We start from the raw sequence: 19,249 nt of genomic DNA on the forward strand, positions 1-19,249 counted from the left end.
GATGGCTGCAACATTTTAGCATTCTGATATACTGGAGAAATTCTGTTTTGTTGTGTGCAAGATATTTCTTGGGTTTGGTATGAGTACATCATCAGGATAAAGGAGGATTATTGTTGCTTAAGGTGCTAGGATACTTTATAATTTTCAGTAAACTGCGCTACTCTAGTGACTTAGTGGGTAAATGTCCTGCTTGGAAGTATTCCCAAATTATACAAACCAAATGGCTTTATCTATTGAGACTGTAGTAGTGCACGTCAAAGAAACACACGATTTGTATTTAAAAATATGAAGAGTCCCTTCCTTCAGAACTTAGAATCGTTGTCCTCTCCTCACTTTAATCCCAGCATGAAGTGCTAACCATGCATGTCGTCTTGATTCATATTAAATTCCAGTTTGAAATGGTTCATTTTCCTCTTGTGTAAAGAAGTTCTATCAGCCATGGTTTATTTGGTTTTAGAATGTCTATGGGGGGAATACATTCTTTAAAACTAACCATAAACTAGTGATATAATTGAATAAAAGTATAAACAGTCAATCTGCAATTTTAAATAGAGGTCTCGTAGGCATTTAATAAGAACATTTTAAACATCTTTTGTGAATACGTGTTACTTGGTGATAAAATGACGTGGTATTCAAGGATACACTTGTTTTATAGATTGCTAAGAGAGCTGTGCTGTATCAGCATTTGTTAGGGCCTCCTTACTGATAGATTGCAGATGACTCAGCTTTGTCCACAGTGCTGAGCAGAGCAAGATAGCAGTGCAGTAACAGAATCGTCTTTGATGGTATAGTATTAAATGCCACATTCAGTGACCTCGTGGAAAAGGGAGATCAGTAAGTAGTGTATTCATTGCTGAGTTGGTGCTGTATCCTAGACATTCTACAGTTGTAATTCTATCTGTCAGAAACAAATGTTAAGCAGAGAGTCTGCAGCTGTGGCCTGGATGCTTTCCATTCCGTGAAAGCCAAAATAGGCACATAGTTACTTTGTTACGCGTATCTGCCTAACAAGACTTTTTATTTTGTTTTTATTTGTGGTTTGAAAACAGTTGCGTAGTCTCATTAACAAATTATTTTAGGTGATCCTTAGTCAGTACCACTGCTGAACTTATTTCAAGAACGTTAATGGAGTACATATAATGAATGATTCATGCATTTCTGACATTTCTAATATTTATCTGAAGTTATCAACTGACTAATGAAATTTGGAAAGCACTAGCAGAATTGGCATCACTTCTGGAAACCTGAACTGCAGTGAGTACTTGCTTCACAGACCAGGAATAGAATATGGAACTTGATCATTTACAGACTGTTGTTAAAACATTGAGAATTTATGTTTATAGGAAGCCATTGTGTCATGGTATTGTAATGCCAATTTGTTAAGAGATTAGAATATTGTACTGTGTTCTAGGAATATTCACTTTTTAGAAAATATCATGTTTTGGAGATGTTTCATATTTGTAATGGGATTAGAGTTATTGCAACACCTGATCCCTGCTCCAATTTCCCCCTTCTCCACTCATCATTCGTTCTCCTCTCCACATCCAAAAAAAGCAATCTGCATAACTCCTCTGCTCATTACAGTTATCTTTGTTAAAAGGTTATTGCCATCATGAACAGTGTTTGGGAAGGGAGGAAAGCCAGAAGAGTTGTGCTTTATTTTCACGATTACGATGTCACATGCAGATGATGCAGATAAGTAGCATCACTGCATCATTTGTAGCAATAACAAATTACCACTTTATATAACAACATCGCCCCTTAAAATAATTGTACAAAAAACACGCTGATTTATTTCTTATTAAAAATCTTGTGTCTGCACACACTTGTTTGCACAACTCGACAGCTTATTGTCACGTTTTTCTGTCAACTTTTTCCATTACAATAGATGTTTCTGATGTAAGCTCATCACTCTCTGCTATCTGACCACTGGCTTTTCATAAATCCCCTAAAATCCTTTTTTGAAAATTTTTTATGTACCATTTTATCTCCGTAACTGGAACTTTTAATGTATAAATAGGGTTCAAACAAAACCAAATTCAAAGAAAAATACATATTTCACAATATAATTAAACTTATCCTTTGAATTCTCTTTTGTGTCCTTAATGCCTTCATTTAAAGTCTTTACTTGAAAGCCTCAATTTCCCTAAAAAAAGCCTTATTTTTGCCCAGAGCTGTGATGCTGTGAGTTGAATTTGAATTGAGCAGTGTGAACAAGTGCAGTATACTTAATTTCCCAGGATTGATACTATTTAATCACTGTACTGGTCGAATTATTTTCTTCAGCTTTTAGTAATTTATGTTGAACATTTTAAAAAAAAATGTATTTCAAAAAAAGCTAGCTGGAGGACAAATGTCAGAATCTTTATTCAAGTGCAATTTATTGATTGTACTCTTAACAAAACACAGAAATTTGACCAACTGTAGGATCCTGCTGAAGCCATCTGTAAAGAGAACAGATATTACAAAAAAATTAAACTGGTGGTTCCTGGGAGTACAAAAATATTTGTAGAAATTGCCCTTATGTACCAACGGGCAAATCAGACGCATGTCCCAAAAATGCTGGTCTAAGCACTGGGCAGATACAAATGTTATGGAACCTTGAAGTTTCTTCCAAAGATGAGTAGGTCTGAACTATATAGAGGATTCCTATACTTCCAGGTTTTTCAGCCATCTTTACCACTTTTTTGCCTCCGTGCAGATTACATTTTATTACCAAGCAAAGGAGCTGAATTTTTGTACCAGAAGAATATTTGCAATGTTCATTTGAGTTGAGGTGGGTAGACAAATTGTGGTCAATTTCCTTCTCAACAGCAGAGTTATTGAGTTGGCCATCCTAGTGCTGAATGCTACCCATATTTGTAAGCCTCCTGTCATCTGTCTGTATCTCAGTCAATGCTTATTTCAGGCTTACAACAGCCTGCTGTTAATGACCTTCATATTGTTTGAACCTGATTATGTCAGTTACGTAGACAGGCATCAGCAGAGAAATAGAAAATTCATTCTCTAGAAGTTTAGATAGCATCATGACAATTGAAGCATTGGTTTAAAAATATTGTAATTTGAACACCTGCTTTTGGCTATTTGCTTAAAGGAGGAGGGAAGTGGCGCAGAGTGATCCTTGATGTGTGCAAGGTGACCTCTGGCGTTTGTGATCTGACAAAGAATTGGAAAGATTGGCTACGATTTAAAAAAAAAAGGAGGAGGGAAGTCTCAGGAGTAGTTTTGGTTTAAAGTACATGCAATTTATATAGAAGAAAACAACTACTTTTCCAGAAAATTCTTTGAATGTCAGTTTTATCACCACCATGGCGACTATCTCCCTGACCTGAATTACATTGATGTCATCGGTTACGAGATAGATAATAATTAGCAAAGGGAACCAGCTGAAAAGTGTTGAGAATGTAAAGTTTCTCAGCCGACAGCAAGATTTCTTGAGGCCAGGCAGCTCTTTGGGATAGATTGAAGTAGTAACTCCAGATGTTTGCAATGGAGCTGCTCCCGGATGCATGAGGATGCTCCTTGTAGTTAATGTCACTGAAGTGATGTACTGGGGAGTGAGAACTTATCTAGGGTCTCCATGGAGGCAGAGAAATTGATTAAAAAAAAAAAATACATAGTTATTTTCTTCTGTAACCTCTTTCCCCAGACCTTTTGTATAGAATATGGAGTGTAGTTTAGATTTTGAAATTAATCTCTGCTATATATTATAGTATTTAACTATATCAAGATTTCATTGCATGGTTCTTCTGTTGAATATGACCTCTAACTTATTTCATGGTTGAAAAAATTGCTATGTCTATACAAATGTCTGTTTAATTTGATGCATTTTATTTTTTTTCTCTTTTAGGTTGAGTTGGTAAACAAAAGGTAGCACCCACTCCGAGATTTCCCAATGTTGTTGCTGCTGTGCTGATTGGAATAATGTTAGTTAACGTACTGAACTCAAGTGGCAATTTGAAAGTTTAAGTGAAGGCCATAGTGCAACTACTACTACGAACGCCAAACCACCATCAGTAACCATGAGCTCTGAAGAGAAAAACATGTCACCCGCTCACAAAATATCAACTCCCACTCATAGGAGCGCATCGTCATCTTCTTCCTCTCAAAGAGAGAGTAGACCGGTAAGGCAACAAAAAAACTGCTGCTAGCTGTACTCCTGTTGGTTTTTGAGGTTTTAGAATACATTTCTGAAAATGCCTTGATTTTCTGGTATTCATGGAATTGACTCTTGGTTAAGATTGAGCATATGCTATGAAGTGTAATGGGCTTAATTTTGATGAAATAAATTAATGTCAATGGACATCTTTTGTTGAGAATAGAATTGAAAAGGGAATCTTGTAGCTAGGAATGATTAGTACATGTTGAACATGCTAATTTGTACTAAGATTAAGTAGTTGTACAAAATACTTTATCAGAATGCTGAACTTACTGTTTGAAACAAAGTTAGATTAGTTTAATACTTTGCCGTTGAAATTGTTAAGTGTGGTATTCTGAAAACAGTTGTGTTTTTTTTTTAAATCAATTGTTTTTAACAACTAAAGTTCCAGCTTTATTATAGCTACTGGTCTTAGACTGATGCCTGTACACTGAGGGATAGTCAGTGGTATAACTTGGTCTGGTGACTGAGCTTCAAAAGGATGCCTCAAGGTCATTTTGAGGTGTATAATGTACTTGCAGGAAAAGAGTAAATAAACTGGAAACAATATTTCTGAGATGCCAGGGCGTGAGGGCATGGATTCAGGGATGTGAAGGGCAAATGATTAGATAGTCATAGAATCATAGACTCTTACAGCACAGAAGGAGGCCATTCGCCTTGATATGACTGTGCCGCCTCTTTGAAAGAGCTGTCCGAGTTAGTCCCACACCCCAGCTTTTTTCCTATAACCCTGCAAATTAGTTCTCCAAGTACATGTCCTATTCCCTTTTGAAAGTCTGCTTCCACCAACCACCCTTTCGATAAAGAGTTCATGATCTTAATTGTCTGTATGAAAAAAGTTCTCCTCATTTCCCCTCTAGTTCTTTTGCCAATTATTTTAAATCTATGCCCGTTGGTTACTGACCCACTTGCGAGAGGAAAGTTTCTACCTACTTGCTCTCTCAAAACCCACCATAATTTTGAATACCTCTATGTGATCTCCCCTTAACCTTTCCTGCGCTAAGGAGAATCATCTTGGCTTCTCCAATCTCTCCACATAACTGAAGTCCTTCATCCCTGGCATCAACCTGGTAAAGCTCCTCTATACATCCTTCCTAAAGTGTGGTGCCCAGAATTGTACACAATACTCCAGCTGAGGCCGAACCAATGATTTATAAAGGTTTAGCATAACTTCCTTGTTTTTGTATTCAATGCCCCTATTTACAAAGCCAAGTATCCCATACACTTTGGTAACTGTCTTATTCACTTGCCCTGCCACCTTCAAATATTTGGAAATATGCACCCAGGTCCCTCTGCTTTTGCACCACTTCAAAATTGTACCTTTTAGATTATACTGCCTTTCCATGTTGTTCCTTCCAAAATGCATTACTTCACATTTCTCTGTATTAAATTTTGTCTGCCATTTCGCCAGTCTGTCTATGACTTCCTGAAGTCTGCTACTATCCTGCTCATTATTTTTTACTTTGCCAAGTTTTGTATTAACTGTGAACTTTGAAATTGTGCTCCTACACCAAGTCCAGGTCATTTATATATAAAACAAGAAAAGCAATGGTCCTAATACTGATCCCTGGGGGATCCCACTGCATACATCTCTCCAGTCAGAAAAACATTTTTTCACTACTCTGTGTCATTAATTCAACCATCATTGTAACCCATGTATAAACTGACCTAAATTGTAAACTGAGAGCAATGACCACTAGGTAGTGAACTTATGGGAGACACTCCTAGCCTGGACTTTCAGGTATAAAAGGGGAAGCTTCACCCACCTTCATCACTTCAGTGCTAGAAATAAAGGTTACTGGTTACAGAATGACCACCTCTCAAGTATGGGGCCTCGTGTGCATTTATACTGTATAGTAAGGACATATCATTGGCGACGAGAAACTGGGATTTAAACCACGCGAGCATGGCCACTAGCAGCACCGACGAGAGGTACTGTGTTGGGGAGGATAGGGACGATTTTATTGAGAGGCTACAGCAAAGTTTCGTCACTAAGGAATGGTTGGGACGGGAGTTGGCCGGCAAACGCAGGGCTCATCTCCTGACGGTTTGTGGATCCAGGACGTACTCCCTGATGAAGGATCTTCTAGCGCCAGAGAAGCCGGTGGACAAGACGTTCGAAGAGCTCAGTAAGTTAATTGGGGAACACTTTAAACCGACGAGCAGCATGCACATGGCGAGACACCGGTTTTATACGCACCGGCGGCGAGAAGGGCAAAGCGTTCCAGACTTCGTGACAGATCTCCGCCGCTTGGCAAGCCTATGTAAGTTCCCAGATGCATGCAGAGTGGAGATGCTGCGAGACTTTTTTTATTGAGGGCATCGGGCACGCTGGCGTTTTCAGGGAACTGATTGAGACCAAAGACTTGACCCTTGAAACGGCGGCGTTGATGGCCCAGACTTTTATCCCAGGGGAGGAAGAGACCAGAATGATGTTTGACAAAAATCTGGGCTCAAATGCAGCAAATGGACAGGGAGTCAATATTGTTAAAGTGGCACACAGTTCTCCAGGCAGGCAGGGGCAATCGGACATGCCCGAGCATGTAGTCGAACCCAGAGGGGGAATTCAACAGAGACAATGGCTAGCTGAACGCCGATTCACACCATCGCAAGGGACAATGCGGCCACCTGTTAATCGTGCACTTAAGGACAGTCACAGAGACGATCAGGGGAGATCGACTGGTAATGGACCTTTTTGTTTCCAACAACGGTTCATGTTGGAGGTGGAGAGGCACACACCCAGCCAGAATTTGCAGATATCAGCAATATACCTGCAGAAATTTCAACATCAGCGGTCACTTGGTGCGTATGTGCAGGAAGCCTGCAGCCACGCTGATGTATGAGGAGAAAGACTTTGAGGAGGACGGGCCCGATGTAAGCCCTACGAGGCCAAATGAACACTGGGGGAAATCGCTGGAAGCTGAAGTTCAGCGAGTTCATCTGGAGCACATATAAAGTTCATACACCAGGACGCCACCGATAATGATGAAAGTGCTCCTCAATGGCATCCCACTATCAATGGAGCTAGACACGGGGCCAGTCAGTCCCTGATGAGTATCAAACAGTTCGACAAGTTGTGAGCGCCCAAGGCCAGGAGGCCAAAATTATCGCCGATTGACGCACAGCTACGGACGGACACAAAGGAGATCATTCTGGTGCTAGTCAGCGCCATGGTAGTTGTGACCCACAAAGATTCGGAAAACAGGTTGCCACTCTGGATTGTCCCGGGGGACGGTCCCGCACTACTGGGGAGGAGTTGGCTTGCTGTCATGAACTGGAAATGGGGCGATGTCCATGCAATTTCCTCTGTGGAGCGAGTATCATGCTCACAGATCCTGGACAAATTTGACTCGCTATTTCAACCAGGCATTGGCACTTTCATGGGGGCCAAGGTAGTGATTCACATAAACCCAGACGCCAGGCCAGTATACCACAAGGCCAGAGCGGTGCCGTACGTGATGCGGGAAAAGATAGAAGGCGAATTGGACCACTTGCTGAGAGGAAGGCATCATCTCGCCAGTCGAATTCAGTGACTGGGTGAGCCCGATTGTGCCGATGCTCAAGGCGGATGGGTCGGTCGGGATGTGGTGATTACAAGGCTACCATCAATCGGGTGTTACTCCAAGACCAGTACCCGCTACCGAGAGCGGTGGACCTCTTTGCGACGCTATTTGGTGGCAAACTTTTTTCAAATTGACCTCGGCTTACATGAACCAGGAGCTGGCGAGTGAATCGAAGAAGCTGACCACCGTCACGACACGCAAGAGGTTATTTGAGTACAACAGATGCCCATTCGGGATTCGTTCGGCCGCCGCGATCTTTCATTGAAATATGAAAAGCCTCCTCAAGTCGATTCCAGGGATGGTGGTTTTTCAGGACGACATCCTCATTACGGGTTATGATACTGAAGAACACCTCCACAACCTGGAGGAGGTGCTACGCAGACTGGACCGGGTAGGGCTGCGACTGAAAAAGGCGAAGTGCGATTTCCTAGCTCCAGGGGTAGAATTCCTGGGGATGAGGGTAGCAGCAGATGGGATCAGCCCTACTGCGTCCAAGACGGAAGCGATCCAGAGAGCACCCAGACCCCGTAACACGACGGAGCTGCGTTCGTTCCTGGGGCTTCTGAACTATTTTGGTAACTTTCTTCCCAAATTGAGCACGCTGCTAGAGCCACTACACGTGCTCCTATGCAAAGGTCGTGAATGGGTCTGGGGGGACAGCCAGGAAAGGGCTTTTGATAGAGCAAGCAATTTGTTATGCCCCAACAATCTGTTAACGCTATATGACCCATGTAAGAAACTTGTGTTAACGTGCGATGTGTCGTCATATGATGTTGGGTGTGTGTTGCAGCATGTTACTGCCAAGGGTCAGTTACAGCCGGTAGCTTATGCCTCCAGAAGTCTGTCCCAGGCAGAAAGGGGCTACGGGATGGTAGAAAAGGAGGCGCTCGCATGTGTATATGCAGTAAAGAAAATGCAGCAGTACCTGTTTGGCAGGAAATTTGAGCTGGAGACCGATCACAAACCCCTCGTGTCTCTTTTGGCCGACAACAAGGCCATGAATGCAAACGCATCAGCCCGCATACAGAGGTGGGCACGTACGTTAGCCGCCTATGACTATACAATTCGGCAGAGACCTGGCGCCGAAAACTGCGTCGATGCACTCAGCAGGCTTCCACTAGCCACCACTGAGAGGGCTACCGAGCATGCTGCTGAGATGGTCATGGCTGTTGAAGCTTTCGAAAGCGAAGGCTCACCCGTGACAGCCCGTCAGATTAAAGTCTGGACAAATAGAGACCCGCTTCAGGAAATGTGTCCTGAATGGGGACTGAGCAGCCACATATGGGGCATGCCCTGAGGAATTGAAACCATTTCACAGGCGCAGGGATGAACTCTCGATTCAGGCCGATTGCCTCCGATGGGGAAACCGTGTAGTCATGCCCCAGATGGGCAGAGAGGTGTTCATCAGAGAACACCACAATGAGCATCCGGGCATTGTCATGATGAAGGCAATTGCCAGGTCACACGTTTGGTGGCCAGGGATAGACGCAGATCTGGAACTTTGTGTTCGCAGGTGCAACACGTGTGCCCAGCTGGGCAATGCGCCCAGGGAAGCTTCCCTTAGCCCCTGGTCCTGGCCCGCCAAGCCACGGTCACGCATCCATGTGGACTACGCAGGTCCTTTCATGGGAAAAATGTTTTTGGTTGTCGTAGACGCCTGCTCCAAATGGATCGAGTGTGACATTTTAAATTCAAGCACATCCACTGTCACGGTAGAAAGTCTACGAACAATGTTCGCTGCCCATGGTCTATCGGACGTCTTGGTCAGCGACAATGGCCCGTGCTTTACAAGCACTGAATTCCAGGACTTCATGGCAGGCAATGGAATTGACCATGTCAGAACGACACCGTTCAAGCCGGCCTCAAACAGCCAGGCGGAACGAGCAGTGCAGATAATCAAACAGGGAATGATCAGAATCCAAGGGGGTTCCCTACAAAGGCGCTTATCACGCCTCCTGTTGGCCTACAGATCCTGACCACACTCGCTCACAGGGGTTCTACCCGCAGAGCTGCTAATGAAAAGGACGCTCAAAACCAGGTTATCCCTTATACACCCCATCATGAAAGAAATTGTCGAGAGCAGGCGTCAGTCACAATGTGACTACCGTGACTACCATGACAGGAATGCGAGGGCGCGAGGTATCGATGTCCATGACCCTGTCTTTGTCCTCAACTGCGCTGCAGGGCCCAAATGGCTCGCAGGCACTGTGATTACCAAAGAGGGGAAGAGGATTCTGGTAGTTAAACTTACCAATGGACAAATCTGCCGCAAACACGTGAAGCAAACTAAAAGGAGGTTCAGCAATCCCATAGAAGAAGCAGAGGAAGAACACGATGTAGAGTTCACTGCACCACAGGTGACCGAACACCGGAACCGAGTCGGGGAGATCCCAGTCACTGGGCAGTCCGGACAGGCCTGAGGCACCGCAAACAGCAGACACTCAGGCCAGCGCCCAACAACCCGAGCCCCAACTCAGGTGCTCTACAAAGGAGCGTAAACCACCAGAGAGACTCAACCTGTGATCCCAATAAGACTTTGGCGGGGAGGTGATGTCATGTATCCAACCATTATTGTAAGCCATGTATAAACTGACCTAAGTTGTACACTGAGAACAATGACCACTAGGTGGTGAACTTATAGGAAACACGCCTAGCTTGGACTTTCAGGTATAAAAGAGGAAGCTCCACCCACCTTCATCACTTCAGTGCTGGAAATAAAGCTTACTGGTCACAGTGACCTTCCCTCAAGTATGGGCCACGTATGCATTTATACTGTATAGTAAGGACATATCACTCTGCCTCCTATCCTTTAGCCAGTTACGTTCCCAAGTTACCACCATCCCTTTAATCCCTTGTGCTGCTTTTTTCCGAATAAATTTGTTGTGTGGTACTTTATCAAATGCCTTTTGAAAGTCCATATATATATCTGCTGCACTATCTTTGTTACTTCATCAAAGGACTCAATCAGGTTGGCCAGACATAATTTGCCTTTAACAAATCCGTGCTGTTTCTTATTAATCTATACTTCTCCAAGTGAGAATTAATTTTGCCCTTGACAATGGCATGTAGTAGTTTTCCAACCACTGATGTTAGACTGATGTCTTGAGGTTACCAGATTTACCCCCCTCTCCTTTTTTGAATAGGGGTTTAACATTTATAATCCTTCAGTCCTCTGGCGCCACGCCCATATCCAAGGAGGATTGAAAGATTGTGGTCAGAGCTTCTGCTATTGCCATCCTTACCTCCCTCATCAAGCTAGGATGCATCCCATCTGGACCGAGTGACTTGTTAACTTTCGTGTGATACCGACCTATTTAACTCCTCCTTTCTATCTATTTTTATCCTATCCAATATCTCCTCCTTCCTCCTCTACTGTGACATTAACTTCTTCCTGTTCTTTTGTGAAGACAGATGCAAAGTATTCATTCAGTACCTCAGTCGTGCCCTCTCCCACCAGAAGAAGATTCTCATTTTTGTCCCTAATCAGTCCCACCATTCCATGAATTATCCTTTTACTTTCTATATGTTTATAAAAGATTTGTAGGTTCCCTTTTATGTTAGCTGCTAATCTTTTCTCATATTCTCACTTTGCTCTTCCTATACCTTTTTTCAATTTCTCTCTGCACTCTGTGTTCTGTCTGATTTTCTGTTGTATTCTGTGCTTGACATTTGTCAAAAACCTCCTTTTTCTGTTATTTAACTCTCTCTTTAAAGATTTTAATATCTATCACGAAGAATATTTCTTTATACAAAAGTGATGAACAAGTAGAATAATAAAATACTGTGGATACTGGAAATCTAAATTAAAACAGAAAATGCTGGAAATACTCAGCGGGTCATCTGTGGAAAGAGAAACAGAGTTAACATTTCAGGTCAATGCTCTTTTATCAGAAGGTCATCGACCTGAAACGTTAGCTCTGCTTCTCTCTTCACAGATGCTGTCCGACCTGCTGAGTATTTCCAGCATTTTCTGTTCTGTTGAACAAGTGGAATGGGTTGAGGCCATGGCTAACTAACAGAAAACAGAGAGTCGGGATAAATGGGTCATTTTCTAGTTGGCAAACAGTGACTAGTGGGGTGCCGCAGGGATTGGTGCTGGGTCAACTATTTACAATCTATATTAATGACTTGGATGAAGGGACCGAGTGTAATGTAGCCAGGTTTGCTGATGATACAAAGATGGGTGGGAAAGCAAATTGTGTGGAGGACACACAAATCTGCAAAGGGATATAGACGGGCTAAGTGAGTGGGCAAAAATTTGGCAGATGGAGTATAATGTGGGAAAATGTGAGGTTATCCACTTTGGCAGAATAAATAGAAAAGAAAATTAAATGGAGAAAAATTACAAAATGCTGCTGTACATAGAGAAACCTGGGGGTCCTTGTGCATGAAACACAAAAAGTTAGTATGCAGGTACAGCAAGTAATCAGGAAGGCAAATGGAATGTTGGCCTTTATTGCAAGGGGGGTAGAGTATAAAAGCAAAGAAGTCCTGCTACAACTGTACAGAGTATTGGTGAGGCCACACCTGGAATACTGCGTACAGTTTTGGTCTCCGTATTTAAGGAAGGATATACTTGCATTGGAGACTGTTCAGAGAAGGTTCACTAAGTTGATTCCGGAGATGAGGGGGTTGACTTATGAAGATAGGTTGGGCCTATACTCATTGGAGTTCAGAAACATATAAGATAATGAGAGGGCTCGACAAGGTGGATGCAGAGAGGATATTTCCACTCATAGGGGAAACTAAAACTAGGGGATATAGTCCCAGAATAAGGGGCCATCCATTTAAAACTGAGATGAGGAGGAATTTCTTCTCTCAGCAGGTTGTAAATCTGTGGAATTCTCTGCCCCAGAGAGCTGTAGAGGCTGGGTCTTTGAATATATTTAAGGTGGAGATAGATTTTTGAGCGATAAGGGAATAAAGGGTTATGGGGAGCGGGCAGGGAAGTGGAGCTGAGTCCATGATCAGATCAGCCATGATCTTATTAAATGGCGGAGCAGGCTCGAGGGGCCGAGTGGCCTACTCCTGCTCCTATTTCTTATGTTCCTTATGTTCTTATGAGTTCAGAACCCTTGACTTAAGAAACCATTCGATGTTCTAATGGCAGGAGGATAAGGTTAGAATTCTAGCCGGATGAGATCAAATTGACTGAAGGATCTTCTTTATCTGGCAACGCACAACAGGTGGTTGCACAACTCTTGCTTGGGAGGCAGAACCCTGAACTGACTCCTGAGTTATGCTATCTTAGAACCAAAGAAGCTTATAGCAAGAAAGAGGCTATTTAGAATATTTTCATGTTGTTATATCTGAAATGGCTTTGCATCAAGACAAAATTGTCAGTATAACTTTACTGTAACGGGATCTGCAGACACAAGCAATTGTATAGAGTTTCAGACACTACAATGAGTTCTGCTTCACTGTTGAAAACCGTCTTCCAAGCATTTGTGATTTGGTTTCGACAGTTAAATATTTTTAAAATGTGATACTAGTCAATGTCTCCTGGCATTTCACATGGAGAGTCGACACCTGTACAGTCTTGGAAAACTCAATCTACACAAACCGCACGCATGGCCACTAACAACACTGTGTGCATTGCAGTCGTCTTCATCGGCAGTCCCTCGGAGTTGAGGATGACTTGCTTCCACACTAAAATGAGTTCTCGGGTGGGTGACAGTGTGGTACAGCTAAGTAGGCAACAGTGAATTAGCAAATGAATAGAGCACTGACCACCAATAAATAAATAAATTCATAGAGTAATAGACACCAGCAAATTAATAAATTAATGGAGAAGTGGGTATCATCAAGTGAACAAAACACCTGCAAATCAATACAGTAGTGGGCACAAAAATTAACTAATGGGGCAGCCTGCACTAGTGAATTCAATTACTGGAACAGTGAACACCAGCAAATCAATAAATTAATGGAGAGGTGGCCACTAGCGAATTAATAAGTTCATAGACCAGTAAGCAAACAACAAAATCCACAAATTAATAGGCAGCCAGCACCAATAAATGAAAATTTAATAGAATAGCAGGCACAGCAATAAATTAATAAGAAGCATAACAACAAATCAATAAGTGAGTATAACAATCATAGCTGCGAATTAATAATTTTAAAGAGCAGCGAACACAGGTGAACTGATAAATCCATTGAGCAGTGAGGGCCACCAATATAATAAAGCAACGGGCACGGGTCACACCAATGAATCAATAAATGAATGGAAGAAACAGGTAAGCATCTTTTTTATGATTCTATCCGTGTTGCCATCTTTCTGTAGCTTTTGTGTTGATATTGGCTTGGAATTGGAAGTAAGCAGGGAGGAGGCAGGAGAACATGGGCATGAGGAGGCTTAAATGGTGCAAATGGGATTGAGGTAGGAAAGGGGCAGAAGGAGAGCTGGGCTCTAAAGGGGGGGAGGGGGCTGGATTCTGGAGTGGGGCAGGAGGGCAGTGTGACTGGCAAAATATTTTTTTAATGTTGATACATGTGTGGCAAGAGAGATCTTTAAAGGTGAAAGGATGATTTGTTTTCTTCTTTTTCTTATTTACACCCATAATTTGCAAATACATACACACTCTGCTTTAAAATACACTCAACAACTTGCAAATATATCAATATAAATTTTCCAACAACAACAATAATTGTTGTTATAAATGCTATCTGAATAAACTTTTGGAAATTGTCATTTTAGCTTTTCTTCCCATTATTTTGAACAAGAACCATAGACTGGACCAAATTCTACTGATGTTTTTGGGGGAAATTGTGTACACAAATAACCACAGTTAACAAAAAAAATAGCAGTGAATATTAGAATAGTTTATCTTTCGAAACAACTGAATTTTAAAGAGACATTTGATCCCTTAGAAACTAAATGTATGATTGTAATTTTTATATTATTGAAACAGTTTGCTTAAAACCTGCCTCTTTGACCAAACATTTGGTCACTTGTTCTAATGTCTCCTTCTTGGCTTAGTGTCAATTATTGTCTGATTGTGCTTCTATGACGTGCCTAGGGATGTTTTACTATGTTAAAGGTGCTATATAAAGTCAAGCCTACCTACAGCCCAGGGACGCTTACTAAATCCTGCAAATTCATTGGCACCAATGTCAGCGTTATCTCTCGGGCGTTGTCTCTTAGGCCAACATCCCCGGCATCGAGGCATTGACCACGTTTGATCAGCGACAATGGACGGGTCACATTGTCCATATGCCCAATACTAGACTCCCGAAACAAGCACTCTACTCTGAGCTACGCTACAGCAAGAGGGTAGAGAAAACGCTTCAAGCACGCCCTCAAAGCCTCCTGAAAAAATGTAACAACCCCACCGACTCTTGGAAATCCCTGACCCGCTCCAAGTGCAGGAGAAGCATCTGAGAAGGTGCCGAACACGTCGAGTCTCCATCAGGAGCACGTGGAAGCCAAGTACAAACAGCAGAAGACGCATACGACAAATCTAGCACCCCTCCCACCTGCCCCTCCAACCACCTTCTGCCCCACCTGTGACAGAGACTGTAGATCCCGCAGTGGTTTCATCAGTCACGTTAGAACTCATTTTAGTATGGAAGTAGGTCATCCTCGACTCCAGGGGACTGCCTAAGAAGAAGATAAATGCAAATTGTTGTTGAGCTATTAACAACAGATCAACGTAATCAACAACAGTTGCTCAGTTACTAGTTGCATCGAATAGTTCTGGGTATTTTAAATGTTGTTGAAAATTTTTTCTCAATTCTATATGGTACCTGAAACTTGTTCATGATGCCACATAATATAAAATGAGGAGCTACTGGAAACCAAAAGGTTGAAAAATACAAATTGGTGTTTGTTATACTTTATGGGGGCAAAATGGTGACTTTGCAAATAAGTCTTTACTTGTATGAAATAATAGCTGGGAAATGCAAAATACATATTTGACATTTTTAGTCCCTTATGAAGTATTTTAATATATTATGTAGGAGGAGCACCTCCTGTTGTGCATTTAATATTTATATTGCCCCTTTCCTGAGATGCTGATTTCTATCCTGTGTTTTGTGTTTTTCCTTGCATATATTCAACTACATTTTGTTCACTTAAAATTTCCCTGTAAAGGTCATGTTCTACAATTTGAATTTATCGATTACACACACGACCTCTAATTTAAAATAACTAGCAGTGGTTTCAAAATTAATCCCTTTTGGAAGGTGTGTTATAAATTGGTTTCAGGAAGGTACTGGGGGACGCAGCTGGTTAGGTTCAAACATTCTTGGACTTGGGTTTGAATCTAAATTAATTGATTGAAGTCACCTATACTTTGCTGACTGGAAAGCTATTAGCAAAAATAGAGAGTGCATGGACTTAGAGGTAGCCTTTCGAATTGGGTTGGAAATTGGTTGGGAGGTAGAAGTCAGATTAGTGGGTATATTCAAGGACACCCTCAAAGCCTCCCTGACAGAGTGCAACAGCCCCACCGACCCTTGGTAATCCCTGGCCCATGGCCGCCGAAAGTGGAGGAAAAGCATCCGGGGGGCGCCTCGCGCCTCGCGACTCATTGCCGAGAATAAGCAGAAACCAAGCGCAGACAGCAGAAGGAGCGTGCGTCAACTCAGGCTTCCCGACCACCCATTCCTTCAACCACTGTCTGCCCCACCTGTGACAGACTATAGGTCCCACACTCCTCAGTTACCTGAGAACTCACTTTTAGAGTGGAAGCAAGTCATCCTTGACTCCGAGGGACTACCTATGATGATGATGATGATGAGTGGGTATAAAGGGCGGGTACTCTGATTGGCAGGATGTGAGAAGTAGTATTCCACAAGGATCTGCTCTGCAGCCTCAACTTTTCACCATATTTATTAATAACTTGATGAAGAAATAGAGTTGTATATCCAAGTTTGCAAATGACAATTGCGTTAGGAGGGACAATAAATAATGCAGATAGGAGCAGGCGATTGCATGGGGACAGAGACAAATTAAGTGAGTGAGCAAAACTATGGCAAATGGAATTCAATGTGGGCAATAAGAACATAAGAACATAAGAATTAGGAACAGGAGTAGGCCATCTAGCCCCTCGAGCCTGCTCCGCCATTCAACAAGATCATGGCTGATCTGGCCGGGGACTCAGCTCCACTTACCTGCCCGCTCCCCATAACCCTTAATTCCCTTATTAGTTAAAAATCTATCTATCTGTGTGAGGTCATCCATTTTGGACCCAAGAAACATAAATCAGAATATTTTATAAATGGTGGGAAACTAGGAACTGTAAAGTAGCAAATAGATTTGAGAGTCCAAGTACACTAATCACTAAAAGCTCATAGACAGGTTCAAAAAGCAATCAAAGAGGCTAATAATGGTCTTTCCCTCAAGGGGGCTGTAATACAAAGCAGAAGTGATTCTTCAGTGTATAGAGTCTTTGTCAGATCCCATATGGACTTCTGCATTCAGTTTTGGGCACCACGCCTCAAGAAGGAGATATTGGCCTTGAAGGGGGTTCAGCGCAAATTGACCAGAATGATACCAGGGCTTAGAGGGTGAAATTATGAGTGGTTTACATAAATCTGACTTGTATTCGCTTGAACATTAAAGATTGAGATGATCTGATCGAGGTGTTTAAAATGTTCAAGGGTTCGAGAGGATAGATACAGAGAAACTCTTTCCCCTGATAAGGAATCAAGAATGAGGGAACATAATCTTAAAAATAGAGCTTGGCCATTTAGGAGAGAAATCAGGAAGCATCTTTTCACACAAAGGGTAGTGGAAGTCTGGAATTCTCTCGCCCAACAGGCTGTGATACTGGGACAATTTTAGCTTTTAAGACAGATTGATGTATTTTTGTTGGTTAAGGGTATCAAGGATATGAAGCTAAGGCAGGTAAATGGAATTGAGGCACAAATCAACAATGATCTAATTGAATGGCGGAGCAGACTCGAGCGGCTGAATGGCCTAATGTTGTTTCTAATGTTCCTATGGGGCCTATGTGAAATACGGTTTGGATTGTAGCCTGCAATTTGGCACTAACTTGAGCAATCTTAGTTGGAATGGTTAAATTCCTTTTTCTGATTTATGGCCAAGTGAAGAAGTCTTTACAAGGGAAAAGTTAGTATATTGATAGCCATGTTGTTTTATTTACATTAATGAGGATCTTAATGATCAGAAATGGGAGGAAAAAAGAATTAAAGGAATATTTAGTACAGATAAAAGTAGATACCATGCCATAAGGAAAATTACATTTTTACATCCAGAAGGAGAAAGAGGAAGGAAGGAATCAGATGCTGTAGAAGCACAGTAGGGGTGATCTGGGGTTAAAAATACTTGATTTAAAGAAGGGAATGTGAATACTTGATTAGAAATATTTAAGTTGAGTTAAAGGTTAAATACAATAAAAATGTATTCTGTAGAAAACAATTGAAAGAAAAGTAAATTACATTTAACAATTTAGTTGTGGGAGGTCAATTAAAATTGAGTCCTTAAAATATTCAGTTAAAATACAGCAGTAGCTTAAATCAATTTGAACATTTTTCTTGAAAAAATGCTTGTGTTCGATCAGCTTAATTTAGATTCACAGGGAATACATTGGCCCAGAAATTCCGGCCGACCTGAGTCCGTACGGAGTGTCTACGGACCTGGGAAGGCATCGCAAAAGCCAGTTTTCAGCACACAATGTTTGACAGATCATCCGCATCTTGGGAACGAGGACATTTCCAATGGCAAGATTGTGGTATTTATCCATATCTTGCCCCACAAATGCCCTCAAAACTCTTGTGCCTGATTAGTTTTAAGGCCTACTTTTACAGGAGTAAGAATCTTAAAACACACTTAAAACATAAAAAATTAAATTAAAAATACACTTTATTTTAAAAAGCCCTACCCACTACGTTAAATTTATTTTAAACCATTATTAAAAAAACATTTTTAAAATCTCAAATTTTTCCCCTAAGATATTAACTTTAATTACAATTAATTTTAATTATGTGAGATGTGGTTTTTATTTTTTATTTGGTGTTATTGTGTTTGGTATTTTTCCCTCAATTAATAGCAATGAGAACTCAGATACGGAGTTCCCATGAAATTGTTACATAGAATAGTTCTGGATATTTTAAGTGTTGTTGAACTTAAATTTTTGTTCAATTCTGTATGGTACTTGAAACTTGTTCATGACGCCACATAATATAAAATGAGGAACTACTGAATTTGAAGCATGTATTCCCCTTCTCTGAAGAAGGAAGCACTTTTAAGTACAACTTTAGACAATGCTTCTAAACATCTGTGCTTGCAAGAGTATGCAGAATGAAATGAGGGAATCCATGTGAATTATGACATTGATGAAGAAATTCATTTTTTCAGTCAAGGTTGAATAATGGCTTTATGTGCAGAATTAACTGAGGAACTGCATTATTTTATCATGTCTCTGAGCCTTTTGATTTTTTGTTAAGTGCCCAATTTAAGCAACTTGTGTGCAGTTTGATGGGTCCATAATGCTGCACAGTTTTCAGACATAATCCTTTTTTCTGATTTATGGCCAATTGAAGATGTCTTTCGAAGGGAAAAGTT

At 41.5% G+C, this 19,249-nt stretch overlaps 1 protein-coding gene across 7 annotated transcripts in view; it reads left to right on the forward strand.

Annotated features, from left to right (window-relative positions):
- Positions 1-19,249, forward strand: part of osbpl6 (oxysterol binding protein-like 6) — a 284,725-nt gene that overhangs the window by 76,165 nt on the left and 189,311 nt on the right. For 6 of the 7 annotated variants that reach the window (XM_070875778.1, XM_070875776.1, XM_070875782.1 and 3 more), the window contains exon 2: positions 3,851-4,124. In XM_070875778.1, the coding sequence (XP_070731879.1) occupies positions 4,023-4,124 (102 nt within the window). In that variant the 5' untranslated portion in view covers positions 3,851-4,022. Of the gene's footprint in view, positions 1-790; positions 835-3,850; positions 4,125-19,249 lie in introns of those variants that run through there. The other variant, XM_070875779.1, reaches the window with a different exon arrangement.

Source organism: Pristiophorus japonicus, chromosome 3 (assembly GCF_044704955.1).
Source record: "Pristiophorus japonicus isolate sPriJap1 chromosome 3, sPriJap1.hap1, whole genome shotgun sequence".
NCBI lineage: Eukaryota > Metazoa > Chordata > Chondrichthyes > Pristiophoridae > Pristiophorus > Pristiophorus japonicus.